Source organism: Aythya marila (genome assembly GCF_965140915.1).
Source record: "Aythya marila genome assembly, chromosome: 20".
NCBI classification, from domain to species: Eukaryota; Metazoa; Chordata; class Aves; order Anseriformes; family Anatidae; genus Aythya; species Aythya marila.
The window spans coordinates 6,716,071-6,738,402 of record NC_139061.1 but is presented as its reverse complement, the minus strand read 5'-3'; the positions used below and the strand labels follow the sequence as shown (position 1 = coordinate 6,738,402).

General features: G+C 39.2%; 1 protein-coding gene across 1 annotated transcript; it reads right to left on the bottom strand.

The window, feature by feature from the left end:
• Nucleotides 1–6,478: 6,478 nt before the first annotated feature.
• On the bottom strand, nucleotides 6,479–19,230 carry SLC13A2 (solute carrier family 13 member 2; the record flags this gene model as incomplete). Its single annotated transcript, XM_082776694.1, has 13 exons — nucleotides 6,479–6,502; nucleotides 7,554–7,682; nucleotides 8,274–8,411; nucleotides 9,407–9,568; nucleotides 10,254–10,375; nucleotides 10,979–11,076; nucleotides 11,405–11,626; nucleotides 12,547–12,669; nucleotides 12,897–13,077; nucleotides 14,039–14,265; nucleotides 15,375–15,511; nucleotides 15,843–15,971; nucleotides 19,129–19,230. 13 exons carry the CDS (start codon nucleotides 19,228–19,230, stop codon nucleotides 6,479–6,481), a joined length of 1,794 nt encoding a protein of 597 aa, XP_082632820.1.
• Between the last annotated feature and the right edge of the window lie 3,102 nt (nucleotides 19,231–22,332).

Below are 22,332 nucleotides of genomic sequence, written 5' to 3'. Positions count from 1 at the left end.
CTTGTTGTGTAAATTAAAGACTCATCATATTTATAAACTCTAACTCAGAGTTCATGTTAATCACCACCTAAGAATACTAAATATTCCTTTCCCAATGTAGGTCTAAGCTCCTAAACGTAGAGACTTTGCTTTCTGTAGTTTGTGGTGTTGCGTGCAGTCAGGTTCAAGAAATAAAAATAACAGAAATGTGTGCATTTTAATATGGGCTAATGCAATAACATGCTTTCCCTTTTCAGCAGCCCACAGCACATCACTATCTGCACAGAGCAGATAATAGTGTATCCTCTCTTTTGCTTTGTCATGTCAAGTGTGGCAAAATGTACTTCCTTAAACAGTTTCACCTTGTTTATCCTGCTCCAAATACTGAATAATTTCATGTCATGCTAATATCAATAAGAATAAATTAATTCAAAATGAATAGTGCTAGGACATAAATTTGTTATTTTCATGGCAAGCAGTGTGTTTAGTCTCATGTAATCAGTATTGCAATAGCAGCCACTTTGTTCTTATTCATGTGGCTTCTATCTTAACCCAACATAAAGCATGTTTTTCTGTCATTCTCATGATACAAAGAAATAAATGGAAAGTTTTTCTTATTTAAAAAATATTATTTTTATATATAACCCTCTTCGCTTCCTCCCTGTTTGTTCAGGAACATAAAAAAATAGATTCAGGAGAACCAAATGCTTAGATTGTTACAGTTAATCTGACTGGATTTTATAGTATTTTATCTGAGGATCTATGTTTTAGTTCAAGAAACTAAGGAGAGAGGACAGTCTTCTTGTCCATCTCTGTCTCTGACCTTGATGTTTCACGATACGGCTGCATTGTGACAAGACAGCAAGTTTCCTTAGTGCCACGTTTATGTCCTGTAAAAACAGAACGCAAACTGGCAGCCACAGGAAATTAAGTATTGCCTCCTGTAAGGAAAATGAATGGATACAGTCATTTAGTACAAGATTTAGTGTTTTTGTCTTTCTGTGACTCGAAGGAACTGCAGCTGTGCTAGAATGGTTTCAGGATTTGGCTGACTTATGTATGCACCCGCCAGGGCTCCAGGTAAGAACTGATCTTGCTGGAGCAGGGAGCATGGGCATGTTTTGGAGTCATTCCCTGCAGGGGCTGTTCAGCAGGTACAGTAGGCCAAAAGTGGCACAGATTCAAAATAGTGGCTAGAAAGATATTGCATACTTGACTGCACCTGGTGCAGAGGAAACTAAAGATGTCAGTCCCCTCCCCTTTCCCCATCAATTGTCTCATATTTCTGAGATACAGGTGTGTGGTTACAGCATAAACACAACAAAGGTTTTTCTTCTAGGCTAATAAGCTACATGCTTTTTTTCTTATAGTATTCTTGCCAAAATATAGAAACATATAATATGAACTCTTGCACTTCCACACGCCCCATGTACACTGAGGAGAAAGACTTTTGTTTCTAGAGCCAGGATGGCACATGGAACCTACTCCTCTGGCACCTGTACTTTGCATTTTTTTTTTTCTTCAGAATATATTTCAGAAACTAATTTTGTTTTTTTCTTGTCCATACAACATGTTTTCTATCAACTCCCAGAACCTCTCAAATTAGGGTATAACGTATAAGTATGAAAGGAGAGCTTGTCTTTTTCTGGGCCATTCATTGATCTTTCTATTTTGACTAGCTATGGTCATTGTTTTTCACCACTAATTAGAGAAAAAAGTGTTCTGTCTCCCTTCCTAAACTTACAAGTTACTTTGAGCAGTCCAGTCTCTAAAAGTCATCCAAACAAATTCTGATGCTGTTCCTATTTTCTCTGTAGCTTGAATGATAAAGCTGTAACACTAGAGGAATTACAAAGGGTTTTTTGGATTGAATAGGTGGCATCTTCTGAGGCTGGGCTATTTCTTCAGTGCCAGTTGTAACTCTGGATACCACAACACCACTTGCTTAGGTCTAAGGAGAAAAGAAAAAGCACAGGTGTGAGGAAGCTTGCATTGTACAGCTATGTTATCTACAATGCAGACAAATGATTTATGATTGCATGTTTCATGTAGCAGGAATGATATTGCCAGAGGTAAGAATAAGGAGGAAAACTCGAACTTGCTTCAGGTGACAGACGTCTTACAAATAAAGAGGATCCTTTTGAATTTTCTGGCAAGTCTCATCAGGATAGTCTTACAGCAAAAAGGGAAATGTGACTTTCCCTTTACGGTCGCTTAAAACTGCTCCAAAGCAACCACTACTCACTGCCTGAGATGTCCTTGATAGGCAACCAGGAGAACTGGTGCCCGAACAGCTAACTGTACTAGGCTGTATGCCCCTTCTGCTTTCAGCCTGCCCTCCTGACATTGTGCAATCCCACATTAATATGGACATTGGTTTTGCAGGCAACTCTGACCACTTCTCCTTTTGATTGATTGAAAGAAATGAGAAGCTCTGTAATCAGCGGAATTAATAAAATGTGGTGTCCTAGGGCTTCCTGCTCCTTTCCAGAGACTGGTAGCATCATATGAGTGATTTTTGGGGTAGCTTTTACAGGTGGCAGCTGGTAGCAGGTACTGGGGCAATTTAAAAACGCTCTGCTTCTTGTAGACTGGATCAAAGGAAATGAGGAAATTCCTGTAATGCTGCTAAGTTGGCAAGAGAACTTTAATACTACTCTGCAGCTGGCTGAGTAGTATCAATTTGATCATAATTAATGTTAACATTCAAAGTACAGTCCCATCTAAAAGTAGCCATTACTAATGTTCTATTAAGATAGATACTGTACATAGCATATGGTGTCTGAGCCTTGAAGCAGTTGCATCTGGCCTCATCTAAATCCTGCATAACAATATACGTGGGTTGAGCCCTTGAATTAACTGTTCTGTTCCTTCTTTATTTTCAAGATGCTTTCTTTTTCCATTTGATAATTTGAATTTAATTTTTTAATTTAACTGGATTAATTAATACACTTCTACTTTTGCAGCTATGTTGTGATGCACTGCCTTTGAAAAGTGTTCCTCTTGCTCTATCACTTTCCCTCTAGCTATTTAAGGATGGTTTCTGATGAAGATCAACACAAGACTGAGTGCTTGGCCTGGATTTTGGACCGTTGAGCATGCCCCAGCAGGCTGTTTGCAGCCACTAGATGGCACATTGCAAAAGACTCTATATCCTGAATAGCAGCTTGATGTTTTGGGTCTGTTAGTATGATTAAAGGATAAATAATATTAAATGTGCCTTTAATAGGAGAAAATGCACAGCATTTACAACAGTGATTAAGTTCTATTAAACAGTTGTTATTTTGGACACAGCATGATTAGTACATTCAAACCACTTCATTTCCAGGCTTTAGCACCTTGGTCATTACTAACTTAAATCATAAAGTTCAGTGAATCACGTTGTAAATAGTTTTATTGGTTCCATGCTGAAAAAAAAAAAAAAAAAAGAGGTTTGTGAAATTCCTTGATGACTTTAATTTACATATTTCCTAAGCCACCCTATCAATGTTTTCTGTTCTTTACTTGGTTATTCATCACTAAAGAAATTTTAAACTCTATTTCTGTTTTGCAAATGCTGAGAACAACATGCCAACTGAGAGCAAAGGGTTGTATTCCTAGAAGAAGTATGCTAAATGGAGAGAGATGGAATTTTGCACTCATCTGCACACTGCTGCCAACATGCCAGAGCTATCTGAGGGAGGAATTACCTCCAGGGATGAGAGTGGAACTGCTCTTACAGCTCCTGGGGAAAGGTCCGTGTTTACATATATGCTGATGTCTATTGGATAATACACAGGACCTTCATTTTTCAGTCTGCAGTGGTATTGGACAGCAGTCTTCTCCTCTTTCTTTGTTGTTTTGGATTCTCAGTTCCATCTTTGTTGTAGGTCTCCATTCACTCCATCCAAGTCACTGAGAATTTTAGTGTATGTTTTAATATAATTTTAGAATATATCACTTAGGCCTGTCTTGTATTCTCCAGACAGTTCTGTTTTCATTAAGCTGTATTCTAGTCCTATTGGCTTGTATTTTGTTTTCTGAAAATAGATTTTTTAATCTTTTCAAGATTTTTTTTTTTTTTTTTTTTTTTTTTGTCACCATAATATCATCAGGCTTCCTTCAAAGCATTTTTAATCAAGAAAAAAAAAATAAGATCTAGATATCTTTCAAGATTTCAATGCTATAGAACAAGGGTTTCTTTAAATTCATTTTAATAGCTTTTAAGTGACTGGGAACAAATATTTGGTCTCTACAAGCCAACACCAGGATAAAAGGCATGCTGGCTTAATCCTATTTTGGCTTTAAAATTGTCATCTGTTCTTTTAAGTTTGTTTATGATTTCAGAGCTTGATTAAGTGACTTCTGCATCACTTACATGCCACTTTACAAATTTGTTGAGATGTTTATGGTCTGAAGTGCCTTTCTCAGAAGTAAGCTATTTTCTTTGTTGCATTACCTTGCCTAAAATTCTTCTGATTTTCTGTTGTGGTCAAGTGTTGTAGAAATGTATATGTTTACCAGGATAAGTCCTTCATATTCTCTTCTGTGTACATGTGTGTGTGTGTGTGTCTGGGCAAGGCAAGGCAAGACAGCACCATAACTCCAGGGAAAATGGAGGAGGTGACTGCGAGTCACCCACTTACTCACCGGCATATGCTGTGGGAAACCTATATTTTGTGGTTTTGTAGTGCACTTGCTTTTTAGACAAGGCAGGCAAGGAGGCAGACGTCCCCTTCTCATTAACAAATTTATCACTTACAACTCTTATGTAAAACAAACTTAGTGTCAGCTCCAAAACGAAGAGCTGCATTGGAAATCACACCTAACTACAGCAGGTGCTGAGCTGGCAGTTTCACAGAAGATTGTGAAATTTGATCACACAATGGGAAATAGAGCCACTCCTTGAGGGCAATATCTGGAAACATAATGGGGAACCACCCTTCAAAGGTGATCTGTGTAATAATGGGGCTTAGAAACACTTTCTACCTGCTTTGCTTAGAAAATTATGAACATTTTTAATAGTGCTACTGGTTTTTGCACAAGCACACTATATTTAGCTGTACCTCAACTAGTCCTGTGCTCAGACACACCCAAGGCAATAAAATGCCCAGTGTGCACTTGCTGCTGCCATCACTTCAAGGTGGAAACTATTAATGAAATTGTCCGTTCTCTTTACGTCCTGGTATTATTGTTAGTTTCTCCTCTCTGTCTACAGGTTACATCCTCTCACCTGGCTTCTTCTGAAAACTGGGCATTTGGAAACCCCTTGAGTATATTTGCTGCAGCCTTTTTCTGGTACATCTCTAGCTCATACATGCTAATGAACATGCAACACCCAGCATTACTGCATTGGCCCCATGACACTTGGTTCTACTTCATGTCTTTCTTCTTTCTTCTCGAGATTGCCATAAAGATTGCACCTGTGCTCCTGCATGTACTTATGCACACCACAGCCTCTGAATAATGTAGACTCATAGGAAAGACTTCAAAGAATCATAACACAGCCGTTTTAAACGGCTGGGAGGAGAGGTTGATGGGAAATGTTATAAGAATTCAGCATTTCCTGCTTAGCTAAGCAGTAATTTAGAAGGACATGTAAACTATGTGCAAGTATTTCAAAGAAAACAAAAAGCAAACAAAAGCTATGCACACTGCCCTGATGTTGCAGACAAAGAGCAAGGAAGGGAGAGGTTTGCAGCAAGCTGTCTGCTCCAGTTTGTCATTTTGTTAGGCACTCACACATCGTGATCAGGGTAATGAAAGTATTTGGGCAGATTTGGATATTATTTGATAGCCGTAAATGCAAAGGGGAAGAAGGTGAATGGATTAGCAGTGACCTGAGCAAGTCATTGTGTGAATGAGATCAATTACTCAGGAGTTCATTAGTGAAAGAAAATAAATATCCTTCCTTCTCATGCTATGGATATTTTATTGGATTCCTATCATATATCAAACAAAACACAGATTCTGTCTTTCAGAGACAATGATGGGTTAACACCAGACTCTCCTTTCTGAGATTTTTCCACAGCAACTGTGCTTGTCAGGCCAAGGAAACTATCAAATACAAAGGGAACCAGTGATCAGCAGGTATCAGAACTGTCTTGGCAGTTGGAAAGAAAATTCTGCAGGTCAGTGCATTCTAACATTTTACAGATGAAAAGTGCAATGCACATTGTCCTAGTCTCCCAGTAACTAGCATAGTAAAAGAAAGAATAAAGATTCTGAAGAGCTTGTGTGCTATTGTAGAGTGAAAATCATTCACATTCACTCTCAGTGAACCAGTATGATTCAAAAGGCATTTCAGAAATGCAAGAGACTTTGGAAAACTTTTGCAGGCTATAACAGAACAAGTCATTTAAAACAAAGTTAAGTGGCATTTATAGTCTAAATGATCGGTCAGAATCCAACCTCAACTTTTGGTATCAAGTGCTTGATATGGCAAATTGTCTTTGAAAATGTATATGCTAATAGACATCCAAAAAGTCCAGTATCTTGAACAGTTTGGTCATTAAAAGGCCTATGTGCTGCTGAAAATTGGTTCCTGCAGAATAAGGATTAAACATTTAACTATATTGGGGTTTGAAAAGGAATATCTTGGTATTGAGAGTCCAAGAAAATTAGACTCTTGTATTAATTATTACTTTAATGATAAGAGAAAATCAGTCATGCTAACTTAACTATGCCAAGATATTTAAAGAAGCTCACAGTTGACAGATGGGAGAGACAGAAGTGTATTTACAGTGACATATATAATAGAAAAAATCTCCATAACACAAGGGGTACATAAAATAAATCTTTGATTCAATCATATACACATTATAGGGCACAAGGCTTCAACTCTTCACAAGAGAATATTGCTATTCCTGCCATGACCTTGTAGACTTTAATCTTACATAAATAACAATGGGACGGATGTTCTAGGAAAAAAAGTATTTTACATTTATAACAGAATGGGCTGTAAATAAATACATTTCAAAGTGATAAAATAGGCTGACAGTATGTGATTTGTCCCTAATCATGCAACACATACCGTGCTGAGTGCCCACGGAGTACACAACAATCTTATGTACATGCTGAACACAGAGGCCTGTATGCTCATACAGAGGTGAGTATTCATATGTGCCGTGGTGATACACAGATACAGGCATGAAATCAGGTACACACAGTCTCCTTTCTTCCTTCTCCATACACACCTCTCTTCTTTCTCACTCACTGCAGATTTCGGACATTACATACAGAGCTTGAGAAATGATGTAGTTGGGGAAAATTTACCCCTGTGCAAACAGAAAATCTAAAGATACCTGGAACTGTTGAAAAGCCAGAGGTTACTGGCTTGTCTTACTGCTGGGGTAACAAAATTACCTGCTAGAACAGCCCTGTTAGGCAATTCTATTGCTGCTATCAACTGAATGATTTTGTTTGTAGGTAGCGTGTCCTTTTCCACAGAGTAGGCCCGTCTCTCAACAGCTGCCTCAGCAAAACTTGTGTCTTGCTCACACTGCAGTCCTACCAGATACAGTAGTGTTTCGCTTGTCTCTGTATTATTAGCATATGCGTGTCCCATTTTCCAAGCATATGTGTGTCCCATTTGCCCAGCATAAGCCTGTATCATTTGCCCAGGAAGGGAAGGTGTGCAGTTTGAACAAGGATGAAGACCAGGTGTTGAGGGCTAGAGTTATTGTCAGGACTCCCAGGAGGTTGAGTATAAATCCAGCTTTGGCCTATAACGATAAAGGAGAGGGGTTATTTGTTGAATTTAATATTTTTTCCTTCCGTGCTGATTAGGATTGTTTGAATGGTTTGATTATTTTTTTCTGGCATGTAGGACTTTCTCATCTGACCTGGTATTGGTATCTAATGCTACCTTGAATCAGTTTTGAATTGGAAAAGTTATCAAGAGACTTGACATACTTGTCTATGTTGAGAATGGATGTCAGGGCAGCCTAGTGAAATGTGTTAGGCTTTGCCCTAGTCCCTGCAGAAGGATTGTACAGGTCTCTTTGTCATCCCTATGATCTACATTTGGGCTTTTGAAACAGTTATGTGTTGCCATTTCTGATTGACAGCAAGCTCCTGTTGGAACGTCTTCCAGAGACCTTGGTTGTTTTTTAAAAACTCAGTAGCATCTTCGTAAGGCTCTAAATGTAGATTAGCAAGAGTGACTCTAACAATTCATACATGTATGTTCTTTTTTCCATTTGTCTTCAGTAGAGTACAGTGAGTTTTCCAACACTCTTTCAAGAAGAACAAATAATAGGAAATGGAAAGATCAAAACTGATGAAAGTTATGAAAAGAATGTGCTTTTTCTCACCATATCTATAACCTTGAGATGTCCATAGGAGAAGACGATGGCATTAGGGGGAGTGGCCACTGGCAGCATGAACGCCAATGATGCGGAAAGTGTACAGGGCAGCATGACATAGAGTGGATGGAGGCAGATATTTTGAGCCTATGCAAGAAAGGAGAGCATGGATGATGGTTTATGATATACAAAAGTGCACAGAAATCTTTTGTCAGAATACTGATTGCATTTGTCCATGTCAGAAATCTTTTTCTTCCACATATGCTGTAGGAACTCATATTTTGGTTCTGTTTTAGGAACTTTTATTTGGTGTCTTTGTGCAGCAAAAACAAGAATTGTTTTTGTGGCCAGTGCTTTCTTTGTGTTTGTGATTGTGGAATCTTAATCCCTGCTGTGGTATAAATTAATAATAATGTTTGTGTTCAACTCTAAGACCAGGCAAGAGTATAAAGTGACTTCAAACTGATTAAGAAAGGAATTAAGTTATCAGTGGAAAATGGGTAGCCCGAACTCTGAAGATGAGTGTGTCATTTTAGGGATTAGCTGGAGTCTGTGGCCTATGCAAAAAGATTTTGGTGGAGCTTATTCCAGTTTCTCTATGGAACTACCTTTTCATGCTGCAAAACTATGTCTACCCCAAAACAGGAGTCTCCTGTGGAAATGCAAAAGTCTGAATTAGGTCATAGAGCCTGAGTAATGCTATCACCTTCAGAGACTTGTGGAAAGCTAGTGGTTGGAGTGAAATACAGTAATGGAATGTTGCAGGGAAACAAATGCTGCTGCTGCTGTCTCTATGCAGAACAAACAGGGAAAAAAAAAAAAAAAGTACAGCTGGCAGTGACCTCATGAGGTTGTTTAGGCCAGAAGGCAAAGTCTAATATGCCAATGAATTTAATCCCTTTGCTTTTCCCCAGCAATGGTTTTAAGAAAGGTTGAATGAAGCACATAGTGTGTGAGTTTCTGTATGCATGCGCATGTATACATGTATGTATGTTGTAAGTCTTCTCCCCTGATTAGATGCATGACCAGTGCTTGGCTGTGTCAGCCAGTTATTTATTTATTTGTTATCATTGAGCATACATCTGCTCGGAGCAGGGATGAAAGCTGTTCTTATAAGAGCATTTTGAAACACTGGAACTTACCATTGTAGCCAGAATAGGGAGAAAGAGGGTAGTAGTGGCCACATTGCTGGTGCACTCAGTGAAAGTAGCAATAAGGAGACACAGCAGGAGAGCAATGGCTGGATGAGGAATTTCCTGCAGAGGAGTCAATTTTGTGCCTAACCATTCAGACAGACCAGATTCCTGTAAGAGAGGAAAGATGCCTGTCAGGATTGTAGGCTGCGGAAGAAATACTCACATTGCAGGCCAATTGCATTTCTCTTACCAATTCTGCCCTCCCTTCTTATGGAAGTTCCCATGTAAACTGCTTTCTGTAGGAAAACATGTAGAGGCCTTGCTAAAAATAAATATGGTTTACCTTCTAAAGCATTTAAAAGAAGAAGATACTGTCTTTACAATGCATTAATGATAGCAAATAAGTATTTCTCTATTGAGGCTGTTGGTTGTACATTGAGGCTGTTGGTTGTACATAAACAATATTCTTCATGTCCTCCCTATTTAATATCTGGATGTTTGAAAAAATTTGGAGACCCGTCCTGGGCACCTTAGCTCCTCATGCCTGCCACATCTATTAAGTTTTGTTGAATAGTCTTTGATGTATTGGGGTATTTTCTTAATCATCCACTTTTCTCGAAAGACAGTTAACTGTGCTACTTTCCTGTACCACGCTGGTTGCATAGGTAACAAAACAGATCTGTTATTATCACAGGACTCCTCCCGAGGATGGTGAAGTCTCTTACTGCCACTAGCTGAGGAAATGCACATTGGTGCTACCAGCATGCCCTCTTGTGTTCCAGGAGAGCATATGTGAAAGGTAAGACAGAAAATACCCATTAAGACAAACACCAGGTAAGCAGAGGAATGTTACCTCGCTGCCTTTGGCTAAGGCAAAACCACCTCCCAGCAGCAATACAATGTTCCATGGCATTTTCTGGTGAACTGATGTCCAGTCCAAGAGAGCTGGGGGTGCTCGGACCTTTGGCTTGCTGCCTAAAATTCAGGAAGATTTTGTAAACCATATAATAATCTCCAAAGAAAGGAGTACTTGTCAGAGCAAGAGGTGAGTTTAATCTGAACATGAGGAAACTTTTCTGTCAGCAAGATAAACTAGACTCTGGAATTATCTCCTAAAGCTAATGATGGGAGTCTCATCAACAAAGATTTTAAAAATTGACTTGCAAAAATACTAATGAATAATCTGTAGTTGCTCCAAGAAGCATAGCAAAGTAGATGAAAGGTAAGAGTGGGTTAGAAGTATGGCAACATATCCACAGAACTGTGTTTCTGTTAAGTCACGTATTCTCTGCTAAAGCCTTCTGTTTCAGAAGCTTTTAGATATGTGCATACTGGTGTCTGGAACACTGCTGGGTTACGTTTTATACTTAATTAAATCATAAGAAATAGAGAACTTTTATGAAATTAAAACTATAAGAAATAGAGAAGTTTTATGGAATAAAAGCCTTGAGTAGGCTAAAGCATATAACAGTACCTATGGAGCAAGAGCAGTTTGAGATTTCCTTTGTGAATGTTAAATGTAAAACTTCTGGTCTACCTATTCTGAGAGTTGATTTTTGATGCCTTTAGTAAGCTTACCTGCTTGTTGTCTGTCTGTAGTGTTGGTAGCAAATTCAGAAGGGATGATGAACAACAAAATTGAAATGAAGATGGCAACTGTAGCATCAGTAACAAAGCTACAAAAGAAATTTCAGTGAAAATTTATTTTAATTTATTTATTTTAATTTATTTATTTTAATTTATTTTTGACTAATTTTCAGTGAGAAAATTAGTAGTGTTTTAGGTGCATGAGGAACTGAACAAATTGGATAATGCCACAAATGAAAATTTTACTTCTAAACTTGTGATGCTAGCATGAGATTAATTCACAGACTAGGCAGGGATAACCCCAGCAGGGAATCTGCATGAAATATCATTTAGGAAGTGAGAAATTAGGCTATGCTTCATAATTCTATTGTTGCCTGATTTATTTTTGTTTAAAGTGAGGAGGAAAAGTGGTGATACCTTGTGTCATTTTTGTTGAAGAGAACAGTTGCCCAACCTGGTATGAACCCAGGCTCTCTGGTAAACCAGAGCAGTACCAACAGTATGAAGAGGACTGAAACTGCTATCTCTGAAAACTTCATCGAGCCCAGTTTCTTGTGCTCTTCCTTGATAATCGTAAAGGCCTGTTGCTCCTTAGCCTTTGCAGAAGGACTTTTATCACAACCAAAATTCTTCTGAAAACTATAAAAAGTGTATAGAAAATATTAAAGAAATTTTGTAGATAGCTTAAGAGTCAAGAATCCAAGTTTTATAACTCAACCATATTGTATTACATATGTATTTATGCATGTATTTAGGTATGTATTTATCTCTATATAAAGTATTGTAACATCAGCAGCCATAGCTGTAGATAGTAACTGCATTGTATTGTGTGCTGCCAAGATTCAAAAAGAACCTTTCTGCCCCTAAAAGCTCATGATGTAAATGCAAACGTGGTGCTATCTGGACACACAGGGAAATAACGACAATATTAATACAATTGATGTTATATGATCATCAGGATGTAAACAGTTGCCAAGCTTTTTTTAAAATTACAGTAAAGGAGAATTTAAAAATAAGAATTTGAAGAATAAAATACAATTTCAGGTGTTAACAAAGCTCTTTCCAAATAAAATAAGAGGTTGAGGATAATACAAAAGTGAAAGTCTAAGTATAAAATAGGTAGGCAATGCAAACTGGTTGCAGGGGGTGATTAGCATTGGGAACTGACACAATATTAATCCTCTAGGTCTACAGCAGCTCTTGTCACAAAGGTAAATACCAGCTGTATGCAGAAATCAATCTCCTGGTTTGAAGCATAGCATTCTTTTAGGGCATGAAGCAACGCTGCAGAACAGGTTGTATGCAGTTATAGCTCCATTTTTCCATCTACAGTGTGTATTTAACAGGGATTTTATTTTATTTATTTATTTATTTATTTTGAGAAAAAGTTGCAGTATTTTAACAAACACTTAATAAGCTGTTGTGGTAGTCTCTGTTGGCTGTGACTGCTAAATTTCAAACACAGGCTCATCATTAAAAGAGTCACTGGTGGTACAATGTGTAATGAGTACTTAATAATAGACCTGTCAGCTAGGCTATAGTATGTAAAGTGTACTTACTCAAAGCCCAAGTACAGTATTTGCAGCCAAATCCAAGCCAAAATCAGCAACACGACGGCGGTGGGAAAAGCAAAAGAGAACCAAGAGGCAAAGTTGATGATGTTACCGTTGCCAGGAAAGAGCCTGCAAAATGTAGAAGGCTGTCAGCATTCAAAACCCTGGAGTCTCTTCTGTATTTAATTAATGATTCAGATAAAAAGAAGGTGCTTTGAGGCTCCCTAAGGAAAGTAAGCTAACGACCTTGCAAAGTTACGAAATAGATATTTCCCTTCTCTGTATTGGCTAGAAGTCAGCTGTGGCAGAAAGATGCAGCTTAGTGGGTATGTAGTCCCAAATTGAACCAGACTTACTCATCAACTTGTCCTTTCAGTACCAGATTTGGTGTTGTCCCAGTCAGAGTTGCAATCCCTCCAATGCTGGCTGCGTAACAAATAGAGAGAGACAGTCCCTTGGAGAGTTTCTTGTGCTTCTTGTCTTGAAGATTTTCATTTCTGTGTGTGTCTTCCTCGATCGTCAGAACATTGCTATCACCTAGGTCCCAAAACAGGAACAAAAGAGTTACAGGAGCTAGGTTGGATAGGACAACATCTCATGTCTGTTAAATTCAGCCCTTGAAAGCTGGGATGTAATGGACTCAAAGGTGAAGGAGTCACGTATTAAGTGGTATATCAAAGCCATAAATTAGGAGGTATATCAAAAGCTTTGATATCGTATATCAAAGAGTTAACGATGCCAGCCTCTTAATATGAGCCTCAGATAATAAGGCTCATATAATCTGAGGCTCATATTAAGAGGCTGGCATTGTTAACTCTTTGACGTGCTGGTCATTTTTCACTGGTTGTCAGTGAAAATAACAGTTTTTCAGTGATGAAGTCTGAATACACTGCTGACACTTCTCAGTGAATGAGAACTTTGAACTGCACACAGCGGGGAGAGAAAAGAGTTCAAAGAGGTACAACAGAGCCACGAGAGATGGACTGAAGGTAACTTGTTCTGCACTGAGGTTTACGTGCAGAATCACTAGAGCTAACTCAAAGATGGGACAAGGGTGAGAGATTGTTGCATGATTATATATATATGATTAGAAAGATCATTTTAATTTCTAACCTTCAGGCATGAAATAGGCCAGAAGTTTACCCTCATGAATTCCCTATTATCTGGTAAATTACACAGTAGATTATAATTGAGCTAACATAAATATACAGGAAAATATCAAACCTAATGTAAAATCTTCAGCTAATGGAGAATTTATTTATTTTATTGATCAGTTGTTATTTCTTTATGTTTGTAATTTATTTCGAACTTCAATCAAGTCAGTATATCTTACTGTTTTTTCATCTGATTCATAGAAGAGCCTCACAAATGCTGTATGATACGGTCAGGATGCTTTAGGTACGTTCTTTTAGAATTTAATAGCAACTGTTATGCCATTGAGGAAGATGGAGGCCATCCTTCATCACCCTGAAGAGAAAAATGCCCATAACCCATTCACCTTTTTGGTCTGTTTCTGTGAAGTTATTTGGTTTAGTTGGCTCTTCTTGCAGTTCAAAGGCTTTATTGATGTTCTCAGGCTCCTGGCCAGCTCTTTTAAACTCCATTTCTGACTTATGCAACTGATCCAACACTGCCTGTGCTATCGGCACCATCATGGCAGTGGTGGCTGTGTTGCTGATCCACATGGACAGGAAGGCAGTCACAACCATGAAACCCATGAGAAGCCTGAAATGAAAAGGTTTGAAAAAGCCAATTCAAAACTCAGGGTTTCGGCGCCCTTTTCTGTTGCAAAGCACTGGTTACAAATGCTAGGTATGGAAAATACTCAGCAATTCACATCTAGCACCTCCTCTTAGCTTAGTCTGCTTTGCGAATGATACAGTGAAGATTAAACTTTTTTTTTTTTTTTTTTTTTCTCATTTATTTAATTATTTGTTTGCATTTTCACCAATTGTACTTTTGCATTTGTATAACTAGGAAAGCAGGAGCTGACATCAGTTTATCTGGCCAGTATCCTGCTTAGTTTGCATGCTTCAGAGGAAGATATCCCATCTCAATAACACGTATTAATCTATTATAATATATTTTGAAGAGGAATTGCAAACCAAGTTTGATCCCAAGTGGCAATCAGTTTAAATCCGAAGGAAAATGATCTCTCTTTTTTGGGGGTAGATTTATCCTACCTCTATCATTTAAGAGTCTCATCTTACTCATGTAAAATTCTAATCCTTGTTTCAGTATTACTCTGTTATTTGTCTCAAAATTATTCTTTAGATGAGATGTAGATTATATATCAGATGAAAAGGGCTTTATCTTGTCTGCATTTTTGTTCTATTGCTTTGTAATTTCCTTCCGTATTTCCTCTTCTTATGGTCTGGGACAAATTAAATAAGGCAATGTAGCCTCTGCATAGCTTAAAGCTCTAGTCTGGCAAACATTTGTTGTTTCCAAAACAAGCATCCTCGTATTTTCTCTCCTCTGTGCAATCGGTATAACATTTATAGAGTACATGTTTTCTACATCTCAGCTATAGCTTCTCCTGCTTGTCCAGGGCTGTACTTCTGCCCAAGCCCAGTAGCACCCCTGACTTTTCAGAACTGCTATTTCTCCACCTAATGCCATTTGGAATTCAAAACAGAGGCACAGGGCTGTAACACTTCAAAGGATCCCCATTTGCAGGGTTTTCTCATGCACAATCCAACTCTCTTGGACCATAGAAAAGTGTTTTTAGGATATGATTTGAAGCTTCACATAGGAGGCTTCAGGCAGAACTCTGATAGGAACTAAAGCCACAAAGTCCTTTATCCCACCTCGTTTTCAGGACTGTTACTCACAGGGCTGGTTTGACACCAGTGATTAGCAAGACCCGCAGAGCAATGCGCTTGTGTAGGTGCCACTTCTCAATAGCAATGGCCATCAGCAGTCCCCCAATAAAAAGCATATTGGTGTCTTTCAAATACTCCCTGCAGACCTGCAACATGGAGCAAGGGAGAGGAAAAAAAGTGATAAGAAGCCAATGTTTAGAGGGAAGGTGTTTTCCGAGGGAGAACCTTGTCCTACAGACACTAAAGCGCTAATGATGGATTGTGTCTGGTCAATGAATTTGCTTTGATTTCAGATTAGCAGCTCCACCCAGAGTTCATGATAGGTACATGAAAGCTCTGTTCCGCGAAGGTGGCAGGTGATTGATTGCCCGTATAACGTTAGTGCAGTTTTCTTCCCTTTGCTCCCAACTCTGGAAATCACCCCAAAATAAGAGATGACCGACAAACACATAAACAAGCAAGACCCGCATCTCTTACTGTTGTTGAATCCATGATATTCATGAGTGGGAAGAGCAGGACGGGAAAGAGTGCTGTGACAGCCAACGGCAAGGCTTCTGTGCACCAAAACAGTGCCATCAGGATGATAACGTAACCACATCGGGCCTCCTGATGGAAGGAGAGTACACGCAATCAGAACAGACTGTACGTCTTGCTTAGCCTTTGAGAAAGCAACAGCCCATAATTATATTCATTGCCTGATAAAGGGATTTGGGAAAAGGTTATTTTCTGTTTTGCTCTCCCATCTGTCCCCCTACCTGTGCAGATCCTAATCAAATGACTAACTATTCAACAACCTTGTCAGAGCTGTTAGGAAAAGACTGGGTGGGGCCTTCAATGGGGAAAGACAAGAAACTTAGGAAAAGAAACAAATTGATGACTTTGAACCCTTTCTGATAAGGGATTGGCAGTCCCCGCACAGATTTCTTGATTTTACTGGTGCTAGTATTTTCTTCTCATTTACTCCTGTCTTTGAGTTTGATATGGTCAATGTTTCTCTACGTTTTTTCTCTGTGTGTCTCAGGATGTGTCCAGATGAAGCCCAGTTACCTTCAGCAGCCTGGATTCCTTGAACTGTAAATATTTTTATTTTTTATTGCCTTTTTAGCTTTACAGACTTTGAAATGCTCGCTGATGAACTGTTCACAGATCAGTTTCAGCTTCCATTGAATATGAGTTATTTCTCTGGAGAAAATACAATGCCCTGTTTCATGGTACTCTTTTTTTTTTTTTTCCCTCTGAGAAAACTCTGATTTAGTTTTGCTTTGGATAACCACTCCAAATTTTATATAAAAATATTTAACCCAGTCTCAGACATTAGAAGGATTCAAAATAACATATCATAACAGCATATTACATGGCAGTTGAAAAAAAGCAAGTGAAACTAACACTGCAGGATACAGTGCTTTCCTAATTTTTGAATCAGCAAAATAGTGGGTGCCAGCACTGATCAGAGCATAAGATTTGGAAGAAAAAAGTGGTTGCATGGTCTTGGATCAAGGATACCCACTTAAAGTATGCTGGACAGAACAAATGGAAGTGTACTGATGCTTATTGAGAAAGCAGCGAAGAAAAACTGATGAAAAATGCAATGGGTAGATGACAGAGGATCAAACCAAGGACCTGGCAGGGAGAATCAAACTGGTGGTGCTTTAGGATGTGCTCAGAACTTCTGAATGTGGCCTGGAAGCTAAAGAGCTGGTGAAGGAAAAGGATGAACAGGCAAGCTGAGCAGTCTCGAGGGAAGATTAGGTATTTAGGTAGCAAATTACCAGAGCAGCATGGTAGTAGGAACCTTCCCATTCTGTTGATCCTTTTTTTTTTTTTTTTTTTTTTTCTTTTCTCTCTCTCTTTTTTTGTTAGTAAGGGACACCAATAGGAGCCTTTTGAGAGACTCTAGCAGGGCCTTGGAACATGTATCATGTTCACAGTGCTGTTTTCCAGTCTGCTGTGAACAGGCTCGCAGTAAAAGCTGGGATAAGGCTATTCACAAAGCCAGTGGTCCGTCCTATAAGGAAAACTGCTTTCTCATTCCTCTGTCTTTAGATGAAATCCTTAGCATTGTCCCGTCATTTATAATAGTTTAGTGTCCAGTGCTGTGTCACTATAGGACAGGTTAACAGCTCAACAGAATATAAAAACATAAAATTCCATCAGATAAATGATCTATTTATGGCTCTGCATGCTGAAGTACCAGCTTTTCTGACATAGCAGTACCACAATGCACAGTTCTAACACCGGAAATCTTCTTGTAGTTTACAAGGGCAAAAGCGTGTCCAGAACGTTTAAACCTTTGTGTTGTAGCTGCCTACACAGAAACCAGAGAGCCATTTTCAAATAGGAACTGAACCAAGACTGACAAGTCATTCCACTGACTGACAATACTGATGACTTACTGTAAGATAACAATGACTCTAGCAAATAAGTATGAAGTAGTGGCCTCAGGAAAAACAACTCTATTTCCGGCTTCTTTAGAAGATATATGAGCCACATCTCTCTTAACATCAGTAACACCTTTGCCTATGCAAAGTTAAGTGAGAAAAAAAAAAAAAAAAAGGCTTTTTGTTTTTGTTTTTCTTCTTAGTAAGCTTTTAAGTGAGAGTTTAAACTATTTTATTTGCATAGCAGGAGAATAGGAGGGCATGCCTGATCAGTTACCACATTTCACCTCGTGCTAGTGCCAATCTGTTATTCTGGCTTGCAGTCCTCTGGCCATAGCTCCAGAAAGTCTCTGAAAACACCAAGAATAAGAGCTGCGAGGAAGAAGGAGCTTTGGGACAAGCCACACAGAAAGACAGGTAAGAGTAGACGGAGTGAAGGATGAAGCTTGGGGAAGGAGACCAGAAACTGGGAATGAGGAGGGATCAGGAGACAGGCGGGCAGGCAGAGATCAGATGAAAGAGGTAGAACTTGACATCCAAAGATGTGACAGGAGAGACGATTGGGACTAGCTGTTTAATGATACTGGGGCTGGAATAAGAGACCTGAAGAGCAGAGATTAGATCTGTCTGCACGAAGCGAGTGGGAGTGGAAGAAAAAAGCCAGAGTGAAGAATAATCTGGATGCTGGCACTCTGCCTGCTCTCGGTGTTGCATTTCAATGATCAATGGTTCAGAAATACCTGCCCTACTACTACAGGTTTTTACAGTTAACTTCTTCTGAAGGAATCTTGAGTGATGTGTCTTCCAAAACTTGACATTTTATATTTTAAATCATTGCATGGAAAGATTATTACAGAAATAATGCTTAAAGAAAAGTGAAGTAGATTTCATTATTTCATTATGTATCAGGTTGCCTTGTCCATTTGACTGAGGAAAATGTCTCTTCTATCTGGCAACAACATGGTTGAGAAAATGAGAGAGAGAAAAATAATTAAAAGAGGATGTGGACTGGATACTTTTAGAAAATCAGAAGGGGGATTAGGATTGAGCCTTAGGAGGTAAATTAGATTCATGGTTATGAGCTTCAGCATAGAAAGTGCTTTGAAAAGTCAGGTTGGAAGCAAAAGTTAAAAGGTCATGTCACTGTGCATGCTTCTAGAATATCCAGTCACAGATGCATCTGCTCATCCATCGAGATCCTATTGCTATTATATCCCCCATTGTCAGTAGTCTATGGGGTCTGCTCAGAGCAAGAAGCTCTTCATGCTATAAATGAAGGAAATGCCTCTGAGAAAGAATCTGCATGTTCTCTTCAGCTCTGTCACTTAAAAGGAACAGCTCTAAGGAGAGATTTGACTCTCAAATTCAATTTAAAAGGTTCTTACCTTGGTATCAATAGCCAGAGGCAGAGGCAGAAACACAAGGGGCACTAGTACTATGATCAGGTATTTCCAGCAGGCTAGGGTCATCTGCCAGAAGCCAGCCATGGTGCTGGAGCTGGCCCAGTGCTGAAAGGCCTGAGCTCTGCTCCTAGGGACTATATAAGCCCTGGGGAATTTTAAACATTGACCTCTGGCAGCTGGGTGTTGTTTTTGGAACTGTAATCAGAGAAAGAAGGAAGAGAACAAAGAAGGGAGGGGAGAGCAAAAGAGTGTCAGATCGGGAACTTTCTTAAGACAACCTTTCTGATAACCGGTAAATCCAGGAGAGAATTAACTCCTTGTGGCCCATGTCATTTAAAAAAAAAAGCAGAAATGTTAAAGAATATTAAAGTTTTGGTCTTCCATAATGTCATCTTGGAATAGATATCTTCCATAAAAAGATAAACCATTCCCTCTACAGTAGGTTAAAAATGTTTTTAAAATATTGTAGAATATTGGAAAGCACAGCATATGTAACCCTCAGATATGGAGATTAGAAACAGCTACACAAAATGCCATGTAAACTTCGCTGTATCCTCTGAGAAATTCTTTGGGCAGCAAAATCCATCAGAGCAGAGCTCCTGTCACCAGATGCCACATCAAGTCCCCTTACAGAAAGGGACTTGCAGCCCTTACCAGGTGTAAGCAGGGTTTGCTGTGGCTGTGCAGGCTGAGGACCAGCCTCATGACAGTTTTCTTCTATCCTGTTTAAAGAGTAACAGAGGAAACGTTAAGGTCTGGTCAGAACTCAGCTCCTGCCACATGACAGCCCAGCAAGTTACAAGAAATGCTTAGGGCCAAGAAGGAAACTAATGTCTTCTGGCATAGCCTGTTGTATCTGAACAGATTGTGAAAGGTTTGGCTACAATGCAAAAATTTGTAAATACCAGGCTATATTTTTTCCACCTTTCTTATCTCTTATCTGGCATTTTTTTAGGTGCAGCTTTAGTAGCTTGCAGGATAATTTTTTTTTAATTGTATTTTTTAAATGGGTTGCTGGGAAATTACCGGCAATTTTTACACCTGTTGCAAGAAACTTCCAGTACAAGCAGTGAATTATTTGATTCTGTAAATATACAGGAACTGAGTTGAAGTTTTTAATTCCAAAGGGAGCATTCTGTTACGGACACTTCGATGTCTTTATTTGGTAGATCATGCGAGTGCATGCTTCAGATAATGATGATAATGTTACCATTTTGTTGGTATTAATTGTCACAGCTCTGTTTATAGCTTAGTCAAGCAGAGAGAGGGGAGAAGCAAAGACATGATTCAAAGATCGAAGCCGAAATTCCTTTAAGTGGTATATTCTTTATTGCAGCGCTGGATGCACGGGGGATCTCTCCTCCTATCGTGCATACCTAAAGCGGAAAGCAGTCTTGAATTTATACAATCAATCTATCAATATTCTACAAGCACCTATACATATGCATTACCTATCCCCGCCTTCCCTCGCTTCTCATGCTAATTAGCCTTTTGGCACCTTGCGCCTGCGTAGAGCCTCCCAAGAATTGTGGGCAGGGGTGTTTGGGACGTGGGCAGGGGTCTTTGGGAGGAAGACCCCGAGTCTTCCTCACAGTGTACTTTTCACCTTTGGTCAGGAATCTGCTGAATTGGCAGGTTTCTTAATTGCAAGAGCTGGTTGTTGCTAATTCTTCCGTTTGTTGTATCTTTATAATGAATTCCAATGTCCAGTTTCGAGATTTATAGTCCTTACATTCGTTTCTCTGTCCGTCTGCCGCTTCCTTATCATGAGTTACAGTGTCTTGTTTCGAGATATACAGTCCATGTCTGGGGATTGTCCTTGCCTCCCCAATGCCTCCCCAATGCCTCCTTAATCAATCCCCCCTTTTCTTTTCCCATGCAAATTCTTTTGCATCAGATACTTTCATTATTTACAGTAACACAACAAAGCAGGCATCTAAACAACATGCACACAAATATTCCTAATACTACTAATGCGATTAGAGCAATGAACACTTGTTTCAACCATTGAAAATTGGGCAACCAGGAGGTTAACTTATTCCATATTTCACTAAAACTCCACGAAAGATCATCTTTACTGATATCATGTAGGATCCTTGTCTGCTTCCATATTTCTTCCAGGTCGGTAGAGATCCTTCCACTCTGATCTACATACATACAACAACTTGTGTTTATTACTGTACAGACTCCCCCTTGAGCGGCCAGTAACAAGTCTAGGGCCATCCAATTTTGTAATACTACCTGTGATAAACTAGATATCTCTTCTTGTTGAGCCTTTACAGCATCCAGAGTTTTGTTTTCTAACTTCTCTATAATTGCAGAAATATTAACTATTGCCTTTTCCAATTCACTCACTCCTAACCATGTGATAAACCATCACACAAAACTATGAAAAGGGGTGTGTCTCTCTACCATTGTATTGTTAATTTTTCATCTGATTCTCCGGATATGATTTCTCAAGTAACCTCGAGGCACTACATCATGTACTGTCATATTGGGGACTACCGCTCCAAGAGTGCAAGTTTCCTTCCAATTCTCAGGCAAGACCTTACGGGCTGTATCGTTGCATAGCCAATACCACCCTTTTCCTTCTGGAACTGTCCAGCTGGTTGAATTTGCCCAGCCGCTAGTCGTACTAATATCAATTGTTCGATTACAAGATGTCTGATTTCCCACATAAGTAGTATCCGTATTTATACAATCCTGTTTCCCCATACCCCTAGGTGGGTTACACCTTTGTACACATACATAGTAAGATTCCAACAGCACAAAGCTACTCACTTCTAGTTCCAAAACTTCTTCATATTTTTGACCCCAAGATGTGTTTTCCCACAAATTAGTCCAAGATAAGTTTGCAGGCAAGGGAATCCCGATTAACGATACACCCTTATTCCCATGCTGTGGCAGATGGGTGCATACCCAACAGTTCGTCTTATTAGTTACTTGAGAAATTGTTTGTATTAAGGTCAGGTGTAATTTCTCATCCCAAGTTGCCCACCCCGAATCCGAGAACCGCACCCCTGCAATCATTAGGATCTGGAAAACCGTAATTTTGTTGGTCCAATTGGAGTGGTGGTCTATATCCTCGCCGGGACCTTCTTCACCCTTGAATTGTGGATCCAAGCTGCTTGCTTCTTAATCTTAATGGCGGTGTGTGTTGTCAGTAATACTTGGTATGGTCCCATC